This window comes from Cucurbita pepo, chromosome 4, assembly GCF_057944985.1.
Source record: "Cucurbita pepo subsp. pepo isolate OVF chromosome 4, ASM5794498v1, whole genome shotgun sequence".
NCBI classification, from domain to species: domain Eukaryota; kingdom Viridiplantae; phylum Streptophyta; class Magnoliopsida; order Cucurbitales; family Cucurbitaceae; genus Cucurbita; species Cucurbita pepo.
This window is the reverse complement of record NC_141801.1, coordinates 4,256,791-4,269,483: the sequence shown is the minus strand read 5'-3', so window position 1 is coordinate 4,269,483 and position 12,693 is coordinate 4,256,791. Positions and strand designations below refer to the sequence as shown.

General features: G+C 35.3%; 1 protein-coding gene across 1 annotated transcript; it reads left to right on the top strand.

Moving 5' to 3' along the window:
• Positions 1-6,878: 6,878 nt before the first annotated feature.
• On the top strand, positions 6,879-9,196 carry LOC111793866 (transcription factor bHLH95-like). Its single transcript, XM_023675930.2, has 3 exons — positions 6,879-7,236; positions 7,916-8,398; positions 8,784-9,196. Exons 1-3 carry the CDS (start codon positions 6,937-6,939, stop codon positions 8,877-8,879), a joined length of 879 nt encoding a protein of 292 aa, XP_023531698.2. The 5' UTR covers positions 6,879-6,936; the 3' UTR covers positions 8,880-9,196.
• Positions 9,197-12,693: the final 3,497 nt, after the last annotated feature.

Genomic DNA, 12,693 nt, shown 5'->3' with positions numbered 1-12,693 from the left:
TTATTGTGTTGGTAAGTTGCATCACAAATGTGGTCATACTGAAAATTTCAGGATGCTAGCAAGAGAGTCGAGCTAAGGGAGAATGAGTGTTAGTCTATATAGTCATATAGTTATCTCTTGAAGACTTAGGTAATTTGCAGCACAAGTGAAGACACATAGAGAATAGGGGATGACTTAAAGGATTCATGTGACAAAAAAAAATTATGATAACAGAAAATTAATGAACTAAATTATGAAGTCAAGTCACAAAAGCAAAGTTAAAAGAAATGGTAATCATTCCACAAAAGTATTTTGGAGAATACGGTAGAAGTTAGGAATGTGTTATTTTTCTTGTAAGATTTGGTTATAAGTGTATGGTGAATTGGGGAGAAAAACTTGGGGAGGAATATAAGTAATATGATCTAAATCATGCTTATTTGAATACTCTACAAACATAAATATATATAGAAAAAAATTGTTAATGAGAAAAAAATGAAGAGGGGAGAGAATGATTGCTGGAGGGTAGCAATCTCTAAGTTTGGGGTGTAATAACTCTAAAAAAAAAAAGTAAGTTATACTCACCATTTTCTCATTAATTGCTCCATTTATTCTAATTAGTATACATGAGATAGTCAATTGTTGGTTAATATGAAAAGAATATCAATTTGCATAAATTGAGCTTAATTATATAATTAATTAAGTTATTTGGTAAAATTCCAAAACATTTATGTTGAACTATGATACGGTAGGAAATCTGTAAATAACATTTCTTGCAAATCTGGAAATAAATTGTTGACCCTGATGCTGAAGCAATTCGGAAACAAATTTTCAAGGATGACATGAAAATTTTAATCCACATCAGCAATCCTAATTCCGCTTAGATACCTAAAAAGGAAACTGTTGTGAGAAGAATTAAACATTATAAAAAGAAAATGATACCTAAAAAGGAGGAGAGCTACATTTTGGAAAGAAAATCGGATTAGATAACAGAGTCTCTACTACTGTGAACTACTGTGAAACTAGAGAAGAATAAAAACCCTAATTCGGCAATTGTTGATAGCAAAAGGAAAAGAAAACTAAGAAGGATAGATTAGGGCAAAGAGGTGGACGTGAGAACTCAAAGAACGGGAACTTCTATTGAAAAATAGCAACAAAACTGGATAAATCTCTTATTCCATACTCTATTTTCTTATTCTATCAATTTAATATGATTAAGATGTGGGTTCCTCGGTTTAATTCAGCTTGTATGGAGAGCTAACTTTATAGGGGAGGCAAGAGAGTTTTTTTATAGTTTAAGTATGTTGATAGTATGATTTTAGTTTATTAAAGAGTTGTTAATGATTTACATGTGTGTTTAATTAGTTAATTTACATACATAGTTGTTCTGTTATTCGGGAGAAGAGAGAGAGTAATGAAATCCTCTTTAATACTCTGGTTCCATTGCAAGGATACTTGAAGGTAATAGAACGGTTAGGAATAATTCTTCTCCTAGATCCTTGTTAATAGAAAAAAAAAAAGGATTGTGGAAGTAATCGCTATGCATGACACTCCGAAGTAGGCTTGAGAATCTATTAAAATGAACTAAAATCTACCATAAAATTCAAACTTATTTATTTAATCTCTCTTAGCTGAACTCTCATTATAGTTGATTTTCTATCATTTTCTATTGTTCGACAGCAGTGGCACTCTGCATTAGTTTTGTTTAACTAGTTAAAATCACCAACACTCATTTGAATGTTACCCAAAAACTCACTTAATTTCCAGCGATAAAATTAACCAAAAAGATAGGTTCGATGTGGAATCGATAATTTACTTATTACTTGTTACTTATGATAGTGTATACTTGCACTGATTCTTGTGAATTTTATATCATTTTATTATATACATCCACAAGGGATCAAGCTGATAGTGAAAGCTCTCATGTTTGCCAATACAACCCTTTTGTAAATAAGTTTGTCACTTGGTCATCTGTCTTGATATGTTGCATCTCGATTTCTTTCTTTAGAACTTTCTCTAATGAAATGGTAGTGCACCTCCACATGCTTTGTTCTAGCATGAAACACCAAATTTTCTACTAGGCGAGTCACAGATTTGTCACAATGAAGTGGTATTGGATAGTCAATTTTATGGTGTCAGTCTTCCATCAAGGGTTTTAGACGTGTACTTTCCTGAGCTACTCCAGCTGCTGCTTTGTACTCTGCTTCTCTAATTGACAATGATACTGTTGATTGTCTTTTGCTACACCCAAAAAGTATTCTCGAACCAAGTTTGAACACATACCCAGTGCTTGATCTTCAGGTATCGTGATATCATGCATAGTCAGCATCAAGGTATCTAACTAGCTTGTAGTCTTTGCGTCTTTTGTACAAACGATCATAATTGATTGTACCTTTGACATATCTCAAGTTCCATCGAGCCGCATTCAAATGAGGCTTCTTCGAATTTTGCATATACTGACTAATGACTCCAACTTCATTTTTGAATTTCTTCAGTTAGTCCATGTAGAACTCTCTATTTAACTCTCCGTTCAGGAAATCATTCTTCGTATCCATCTGTCATAATTTCCAATCTTTATTTACCATAAGTATTGGAGGAACTTGTACGATAGTGATCTTCACCACTGGACTAAACGTTTCGTCATAGTTTAGTCTATATTGTTGAGAGAACCCTAGATCTACAGTTTGAGTTTTGTATCTCACGATTGATCCGTTCGGGGTACACTTTATTTTGTAAATCCACTTGCAAAAGATAGATTTAACATCTTCTAATATTGGCACTAGTTCCAAAGTCTGATTTTGCTCCAAGGCTATAATTTCTTCCTCCATTGCTTGTTGCCAAGCCGTATTTTGTGATGTTTCTTCATACGTCTCTAGCCCTTTAACTTCATCTTTTATAATAACTGTATTGACATTCTTTGAATTTAGCTTTTGGATTCTTTCTGATCATCTGAGTTGTTGAGGTGTCCTTTGTTTTTTATTACGATTACTTGGTTGAGTCACTTCTTGCTTACCGACACTAGTGTCACTTGGATCTTCGGGTACATCAACACTTAAACAAATGTGTACAGTTTGCTCCCCCATTTTTTGTGGTAGAATTTCTTCAATGTTGTCCAAGTTTGATAATACTTCTTTCACCAAGGTCCACCCTTCTTCTATTGCGTCACTCTGATCGTCAGTCATGTGGTTTGAGCATCTTGAATCAATGATCCAGTCATCCTCGTAATCGATAAGTTCTCCCATCATCACCATGAGCGGTAGCTCGTCTTCTTCTATGGCACATAGTGCTTCTGCATTCCACTCCTCCTCCATCTCCATTATAGAGGATGCCACGTTGCTTTCAACAGAATTTTCTTGGACCAACAATCCCTGGACATGTGGCGCTTCTTTCCGCAATTGTAGCAAATACCTCCAAATCTCTTAACTAGAGATTTATTGTTGTCGTTCTTCTAAGCTCTTCCTGGTTGTGCATTTCCTTGATGGTTTTTTCTTTTGTCACCATTTTTGTATCCACGTTTGGTAGACGACTTATTGTTGCTCCGACTTTCACTTGTGTAGAGTGCTTCTTCTTCACCTTGTAATGTGATTCCTCCCATTTGTTTAGCCATGGCTTCTTGACTCGCTAACAAATTTTCAAATTGTACAAGTGATGGTTGAGCGAGCCATCCTTGTACGGCAATAATGAAGCTTCTATATTCTAGTCGCAATTCGTGGATAATGATTCTCTTCAATCGATCTTCTCCAATTGCATACTTCGGGTCTAGTTCAGTAATCCCTCGGCAGATCGAATTGACTTTGTGGAAGTACTGAGCAATCGTCGTGTCACATTGTAAAATTGATAATAGCTCGTTCTCCAGAGTTGCAGCCTCGTATCGTTCTTCTTTGAAAACAGCATCATGAACGTGTCCCATGCTTTTTTCGGTGTCTTGTCATCCCAAATATGCTCTAACATCTCTTCTCTAATTGTGGTCTTCAATGAAAACATTGTTTTGCCTGCTTTAATTCTCCATTTGTCGCGGTTAGAATCCTCCTCTGGCGACGTAGTTTCACACCTGCCAACGACCTCCCAAAGGTCTTGTCCTTGTAAATAGGACATCATGCATGTTGCCCACATGTTGTAGTTGTTGTTGAGTTTCTTGATTCCTCCTACGATTTGGAAGTCACCCATCGTGTTGGCAATACCTTAGTAATACCAAACAAGCCCTTTCGACACAAAACTTGCAGTGTCACGGACTACTCACAACACAAATAAACTCACTTGTTAATAATCTCAAGAAATCATTTCTGATGTGGAAGATCAGGCAGCGCTGTAGTCACAGAGCATACTAAGAATTTCAAGAGATGAGACAACCTACACTAACCTTGCTCTCATACCAGATTGTTGAACACAACTCTCTATAGGAAACACTCGCACTCTTTATTAAGACTAATCGAGAAGAGATTAAAAGACACTCTATAACATACTACTACACTTTGTGCTTTGTATTTGTTCATATGATAACCTTGATAAGATGGAGGGGTATTTATAATAAAGACCACACAATTTATTCATCAAATTTCTCAACAGGTGAATCATTTTCCTAAATTTAGTCCCAAAAGCCCTAAATCATTTTCCTAAATTTATTCCTAAAAATCCCTAAATCATTTTACTAACATGAATATACAATCACTCACACAATTGTTGGGTTTAACATTTTAACATGCTCTAGACATTGTTCAAGACACAGTTTTTACAAGAGCACATCTATAAAAATTTCCTATTGAGCAAAATCTTAAACTTTATTTAACAGAAGGAGAGAAGTATCCAAGCAAATAAAGACCGTTGATTGGTAGATTAATATATTTAACTGTTACGAGGCTTGACACAGTATATTCAGTTCCTATGCTTTTAGTCAATTTATGCATGAACCAAGAAAACCATATTGGGAGACAGCAATTCGAGTTCTGAGATACATCAAATGTACTCCTAATCAAGGACTTCTAATACCATCTAAAAACAATTTAAGATCACAAGCATATTGTGATCTTGATTGGGGTGGTTGTTGAACTACCACGTCTATTTCTGGGTTCTACATCTTCCTTCGAAATTCAACTATTTCTTGAAAGTCTATAAAGCAAACCAATGTGTTCAGATCATCAACAGAAGTCGAGTATCGAGCTATGACAAATACTTGTTTAGAGTTAACTTGGTTGAGATACATTCTTCAATATTTGAAAGTTTCGCTGCCGAACCAACATTGTTGTATTGTGATAATCAAGAAACATTGCATATAGCAGTCAATCCAGTTTTTCATGAACATACGAAGCACATTGAAATATATTGTCATATACGGGAAAAGATACAAGTTGGAATCATCAAACCGTATGTTTCGACTAAAATGCAATTGCAGATGTTTTCACTAAAGTTTTAGGAAGGCAGCAATTTAATCTTATAAGTTAGGTGTGATTGACATACACTCTCCAACTTGAGGGAGAGTATTATGAAATTTGAATTAAAATATAAAGGTATTTGTGAAATATATTTTGTCCAATAACTATAATTAGTTTTAGAATGTATCTTAAATATCTGTAATTAGTTAATATTATTAATATATCTTAGATATTGGTAATAGCTCAAGCTCATCGCAACCAGATATTATCCACTTTGGCCTGTTACGTATCGCGTCAGCCTCACGATTTTAAAAGGCGTCTTCTAGGGAGAGATTTCCACTCTTATAAAAATACTTCATTCCCCTCTCCGATCAAAGTAGGATTTCAAATACTTGAACCCAACAATCTAAACTAATGAAATTATATTTTTTTGTTCATCATGAACCCTCGATAAACTAGGCTCGAATTAGCTAAAAGAAAATATAATACATTAAAAGAAAAAACAAAAATTAAAAAGAAAAAAAACATTTTAAAAAGTTGAAAAGATTAAGGAGGTTTGTTACTTAGTAACGTTCCCCTAAGTTAAGAATCTCACAACCACAAAGCAACAAACCTCACTTTTGTTTATAATTTAAAATTTTAGCCATTCACCATCCTTTTGTGTTAGGTAAAACGTCCCTACTTTTTACTTACTTCTTGGGATTTCCAACCCCTTCTTTCTACTTTATCAATGGATAATTATCATTAAATTACTAACTTTTTTGCTCTAATTATGAACCATCATTTGCATTTCTTTATCATATATCATACCAAACAAGCTAATATTAATTTATTAAGCATATTTAATTATTTAACTACGAGCCTTAATCACATTTCAGTACGCTTAATTTATCTCTAAATCAGTGTATCATTATCCTGCTTAATTTTAATTATCTATTTATTTATATAATTTAATTATAACAAAAGTTTCAATATTTCTCGCAACGACGGTTACATGCAACTCCGGAAATTAGGTATGTCGGGACAAAATTATTGTTGTGAGTGTTTTTTCCTCTCCTTACCATAATTAATCGGTACCCACAGATTGAGTTTTATTAATAATTATATTAATTTAAACTTTATAGAGGTAGCTATGTAGTTTAGGTAAATTCATACATGAACAAAGTTTCAAGCTTTTATTGATATAACCTTGAGTCGAGTCGAATTTATTTATAGAATAATAGATTTGGTTCATTAATAAAAAGGGAATCCATTATTTTGTTTCATTAAATGTGTAATAATGTAAATGAATCCAAATAAACTAAGAAAATTACATTGTTTTGAGTCAGTAAAATTTGAAAATTACCTAAGAAGTAAGAGACAAGGGAAGAAAGCAAAGGCAGGGACAGTGGAAGGTGGGTCCCGAGGTCGAGGATATTAAGGAGGCATCCGTTTTTGTTTTGTAGCGCCGTAACGCCCACCATCTGATCATTGTTATGCTCTGTCTCCTAACTACTCTCTCCATTTTCCACCACCTTTCTTATATAAACTCCCTCCCCCTTCCCTCCTTGTTCCTCACTTTCCACCACCACCACCGCCGCCGCCGCCCTCCATGTCTGCCCCTCACAATATTTGGGCCTTCCTCAACTCCGCCAGTGATGTCGACATCGACATCGACCTCGACGATGATAATGACAACGACAATAGCAACGACAAATCCCCTGCCAACACTGACCTCTTACCTCCCCTGCCTTTGTCGGGAAGGAAGAGGGAGGCGGCGGAGGGGAGACCCGGTGGAGGTGGAGAGTCGACCGAACATGAAATTCATATTTGGACGGAGAGGGAGAGGAGGAAGAGGATGAGGAATATGTTCTCTAATCTTCATGCTTTGATTCCTCACCTTCCTCCTAAGGTAATTTTTTTTTTTTTTTTTTTTTTTTTTTTTTTTTTTTTTGTTCATCTCATTCATTGAACAAAACTCTTGTTTTTGTAAATTTTGGATTTTTATATATTTTTTAATTGTTTAATTGTGATATTATATGTCAAAATAAGCTTGGTTGAACCATAATTAACATATATTTTTAATTAAAAAGTCAATGGTTTAAGGAGTTTTGTTAATTAAAAAAATATATTTTTTTTTTTGGGTCCATAGGGAGTGATGTAACCTAACAAACTGCCATGTATACACAAGTTGGGGTTGAACAAAGTTTTTGGACTGATTCAAAATTTTGGATTGGTTGGATTAGTGATCCAAGCACGGTGCATAGAGTTCACAAACCAACCGCTCTGTTAAAATGGGTTGTCGGGTTGTTTTTTTTAATTATTTTAAAAAAAAATTCTACTTACTTACACGATACATTAATAATTAAAATCTCAAAAAAAAAATTCAAGTATCAAATATTCAGAAATTATAATGAATCATGAATGATGCAAACTTCAGATATTTTTAATGTTTATAATATCTGTAGAATAGGATAAGGTTGAGTTTTAACCGGATTGAAATTTTTTTTTTTAAATTTTAAATTTATGTTATGTATATGATATTTGTTTTGTGAAATAATAATTCAATAAGGGAACAAATGAAATGGCAGGCGGACAAATCAACTATAGTGGACGAAGCAGTAAACTACATAAAAACCGTACAACAAACCCTTCAAACACTCTACAACCAAAAGCTCGAAAAGCTCCAAAACAACAATCCAGTTGTGAGCTACAAGGCTACTCATTATCATCCTCAGCAACAACAACAATCCAACTCAACCACCACAACCCATCAAGCTTTCTTGGCCGACCAAGCTTCTTCCTCCAACGGCATGTCCTCCACTCTTCTTCCACCACCACTGTCGCCACTGCCGCCTCCCTTTTCTGATACTACTACGACGTTTCAAACTTGGACTTCCTCCAACCTCGTATTAAGTATTTGCGGCGGCGAAGCCCATTTCTGCATCTGCTCCGTCAAGAAGTCTGGCTTGTTCGCCGCCGTTTGTTATATTCTTGATAAGCATCAGATCGAGGTCGTTTCGGCTCATGTCTCTTCGGATTTCCATCGCACGTTCTTTATGATTCAAGGCCATGTAAGTGCGACCTCTATGCATCTTTGTTTTTCATTTTTTTTCTTTACAAGGTTTGAATTTTAGTAAGTGGAAACCTCTCACTAGTATATGCATTTTAAAAACCTGGAGGAAAAGCCCAAAAAGAAAAGTACAAATAAGACAATATCTACTCGAGGTGGGCTTGGACTCTTACATTTAGAAATCTCACTCCATTTTGAACAAAGATTTTGTTGATTGTTTTTTTTTTTTTTTTCCTAATTGTAAAATTGTAATGAATGGTGCAAATTATAATGGAATATTTTTTATAGAAAGGGGTAAAAGAGAATCGAAATCGAACTCTAATAAATTCTTATCGAGTTAATTTCTGAGAGTTGTTATTTGAAATGAGTTCTTTTGATGAGAGCAGGTGAATGGAAGTTGGGACGAATTCGGGGCGGCGATGGTGGCAGAAGAAATGTTCAAGCAAGCTGCGGGGGAGATCAACTTCTGGTTGTCTTCTTGATCGGAGTGTCGGATGTTCTCTCTGCCATGAAAGCTGTTGCATGAAGTTTGAGAGAGCTTAGATCATCATCAACATGGATCAATATGGCTACTCTATGTTGAAACTCTTCACTTCTGGGCCTAAATAAAAAAAAAATATATATATATATATATATGGAGTTGTTCATGTTGTCATGGTTCTATCTGCAAATAGGATCCACTCCATAAACCCTAGACATAGTTTTGTCCAATTTTGGGCATAAAATAATGGACTTGTATATGGTTCATAGTATAATGAAGCTTAAATTATTATTCGCTAATGAAATTTCTCCACAATATAGTATAATCTCGAATTTCGGCAAGTCGTCGAAAGTCACGCAATCTTAACCACCAACGTTTAATCCATTTCAATCAATTTTAAATTTGAACCCATTTTCGAGCATATTTGCTAGAAGAAGATTTAGATCGTCAATTGTTAGTTCATCAAATTATCGGTCGTCCTACCGATTTTTTCCTCTCGTTAGTTGTTTGTTGGTTGTTTATGGCTTGGAATTATGATGTACATTATATGTGTTTGCATTTCTCGATCCAAACATTAAAGTCACGTATTGAATATTTTTAAACGCTCATTCTTTTCTTAACATTTTTTTAGTTAAAAGCAAGGAACAACGGGTAGGATGACAACTTTCGCTGTGAAGGCTATGGAACGACATATGCTTCTAGATCATTTTTTTCACGTTGAATAATGGTTTCTGTTAACTTGGAAAGCACGTTAATTGATCTGATTTTCGTGTTTAAGCATAGTTTGAATTTCAATTTTCGCCGATGGAAGTATAAATATTAAGTTTACAGCTTTTGAGTTGTATGTAATGTTAATGTTGACTGGTATAGTATTACTATTGATTGTTCAAATGTAATGTTGAGAATCAATAGACTTAGTCGTGTTTACTTGAATACTAGATCACGTCACCTCGAAGAGGTGAGGTAATGAAGTTAGCCCGCTATGGGGACAGAGGAATTGGGGAGCACAATGACCTCCTCAGGATACTTCGATAGGTCAGATGAACCACTAGTAGCACCACTAGTAGCGCAACCAAAGCCCACAGTTATGACCCTAATGTTGGAGATGTTTGAAACAGTGCAGACAGGGGTGGATAATCAGGGTCGTAACTGTGGATAAACCTCCAACATTAGGGGTGCAACCATGGAGGCGAGATACCTTAGGGACTTTAGAACGTACGACTCTCATGTCTTCGATGAATCTCCAGGAGATCCCATGGTAGAAAAATTATGGTAATCATCTATAGAGACAATATGTAGGATGACACTAATCGACTGAGTTGACAATCACCCCAAGGAGATACCAGTTACGTGATTTCAGTTCAAGGAGACCCTTCTGATTTAATGATTACCCTATAGTCGTCAACAACTCAAGTTCATGAACCTACAATAGAATGGGCAATCGGTGGACAAGTATGAAAGGAAATTCAAGAGGCATTAAACTTTTTAGATTTGATCTAAAAACCCTGTTGAAGAACAAGATTTTTAGATCTAAATTATCTAAAAACCCAAGTAACGATTAAGAATCAACCCAAGTGAAGGTTACATTGATGATCAAGATCAAGAGTAACAAAAACTAATTTCTAAACTCGTGAACTCCACGAAATAGCTAGATCAAAACTACTTGAATGACTAGCATGCAAATCTAAACACAAGAATGTTAAACGAACACGACTCTCCACAATAGTATGATATTGTCCACTTTGAGCCTAAGCTCTCATGGCTTTGCTTTGGGTTTCCCTAAAAGGCCTCAAGCCAATGGAGAGAGTATTACTTGATTATAAACCCATGATCATTCCCTAAATTAGCCGACGTGGGACTTTTATCATCCAACAAAGAAATGCAAAAGAACAAGCTCATGACTTAAAGGAGCATAATATGCAACTTCCATTTTAATATCCATGATATTCATACTAAAACAACTAAAACGACTATTTATAACCTTGAAAATAGATTTTAGAGTAACCTATGTTCAATTGAAAGGTTGTAACACTCATGCCTAACTTAAAACCTGAAAATAATACTCTAAAATTGAAAAATATAAATGAAACTCTCTAAATTCAAATATGTATGGTACAATCTTATCATCCAACATGAAATATTTGTGACATGATTAAAACACCTTACCTGGCGAAGCTTGTTGATATGAAGGCCAAAACCGCAATCATGAAAGTGCCTGAGGTGTTGTATCAGCCTTGGCACCAACTTTTTTCGCCACAACCTTCAGAGCAATCATGGTGATGGGAGAAGACAAGGCCGAGAAACTTCAAATACTAATAAACTCAGGAACTACTTTGATGGTGTTGCAATGTCAACAAAGACCAACCAGAAGGGGAAGGCTTATGCCTTCACTAGCAGGGAGATTAGTAACTTCAAGGCAACAGTGACAGACACTCAATTCTTTTATCTATGCATCATTTGTAAGTCGAGCGGGATTAGAGTTAAAACTCTAAATTATACTTTGTCTATTGGTACCCAAGTGCTCGTGTTAGATTAAGCATGGTAGATTTTGATATATTCTAACAATTGACTGGTTAGACAAGAATTTTGCTAATTGATTGTTATTGTAAATGAACTAGCTTCAAACTTGGCGGCACCAGACTGTCCCAAAGGAAGTGTCAACATTGAAGGTTAAGCATGAAGTTAATCAGTGTAAAGAAAATGATGTCTACCGTATTAGCACGGGGAGAATTTCCAAACGTAGGGGTACCTCCTGTTTGGGCAGTAGATTTTTGTATTGAGCTTGAACTAGGTGCAAATCCTACTTTGAAAGCTCTTATTGTATAGCACAGACGAAACTAAAAGAACTTTAAGGGGGAGATGCAAGATCTATGACAAAGGCTTTATCTATCTCTAGTGTTTCACCTAAAGATGCGTCAATCTTATTTGTAAAGAAAAAAGATTGATGTGGTTATGTATGACTATCGAGAGTTAAACAAGGTAACTATGAAGAAAAGAGATGCTCTCCCTCCCATTGACTAATTGTTAGGCCACCATTAGGTAAGGATAAGGATGTAGAAGGAAGACTTTTGAAAGACGCGTTCAGATCAAGGTATGACTATTATGAGTTCTTGGTCATATCGTTTGGTCTAACGAACATGCATGAAGTATTCATGGAGTTAATAAATCAAATATCTAAGTAATGCCTCAACATATTTGTGATTGCGTTTACAGGTAACATCCCAATCTACTCCAAGATAGATGTAGAGCATGAAACACACACCTCAAGAGAGTTTTAACAATCTTGAGGGAGAAAAAGTAATGCATCAAAGTTCTTAAAATTGAACTTTTGGCCACAAAAAGTCTTTCTTATAGCATGTAATGTTAAAAGATGAGGTAACCATAAACCCAGCTAAAGTAGAAATTGTTACCAAGTGGACACGTTCCACTACAATTACTGTAGTACACGGCTTTTCTAAATTAGCCATGCCATTGACTCAATTGGCTTGGAATAGAACTCATTTGTGTGGGATAGGCATGTAAGACGAGTTTCCAAGATCTCAAACACATACTAGTATTGGTACCATTACTCACAGTGCTACTCCAAGGAGGCGGTCTATAGGATACCTCCAAGAAAGAATTGAGATGTGTTAATACAAGAAGAGAAATTCATTGTGTATGTCTCTCGCCAAGTAAAGAATTATGAACATAATTATCCGACACATGATTTGGAAGAGTTGTTGCTTAGATGGCTCAACTAACAGTTCAATCGGCTTTGAGACAACATATCATAGATTCCCAACAGGGAGATCAGTCTTGCAAAAATTTTAAACCAG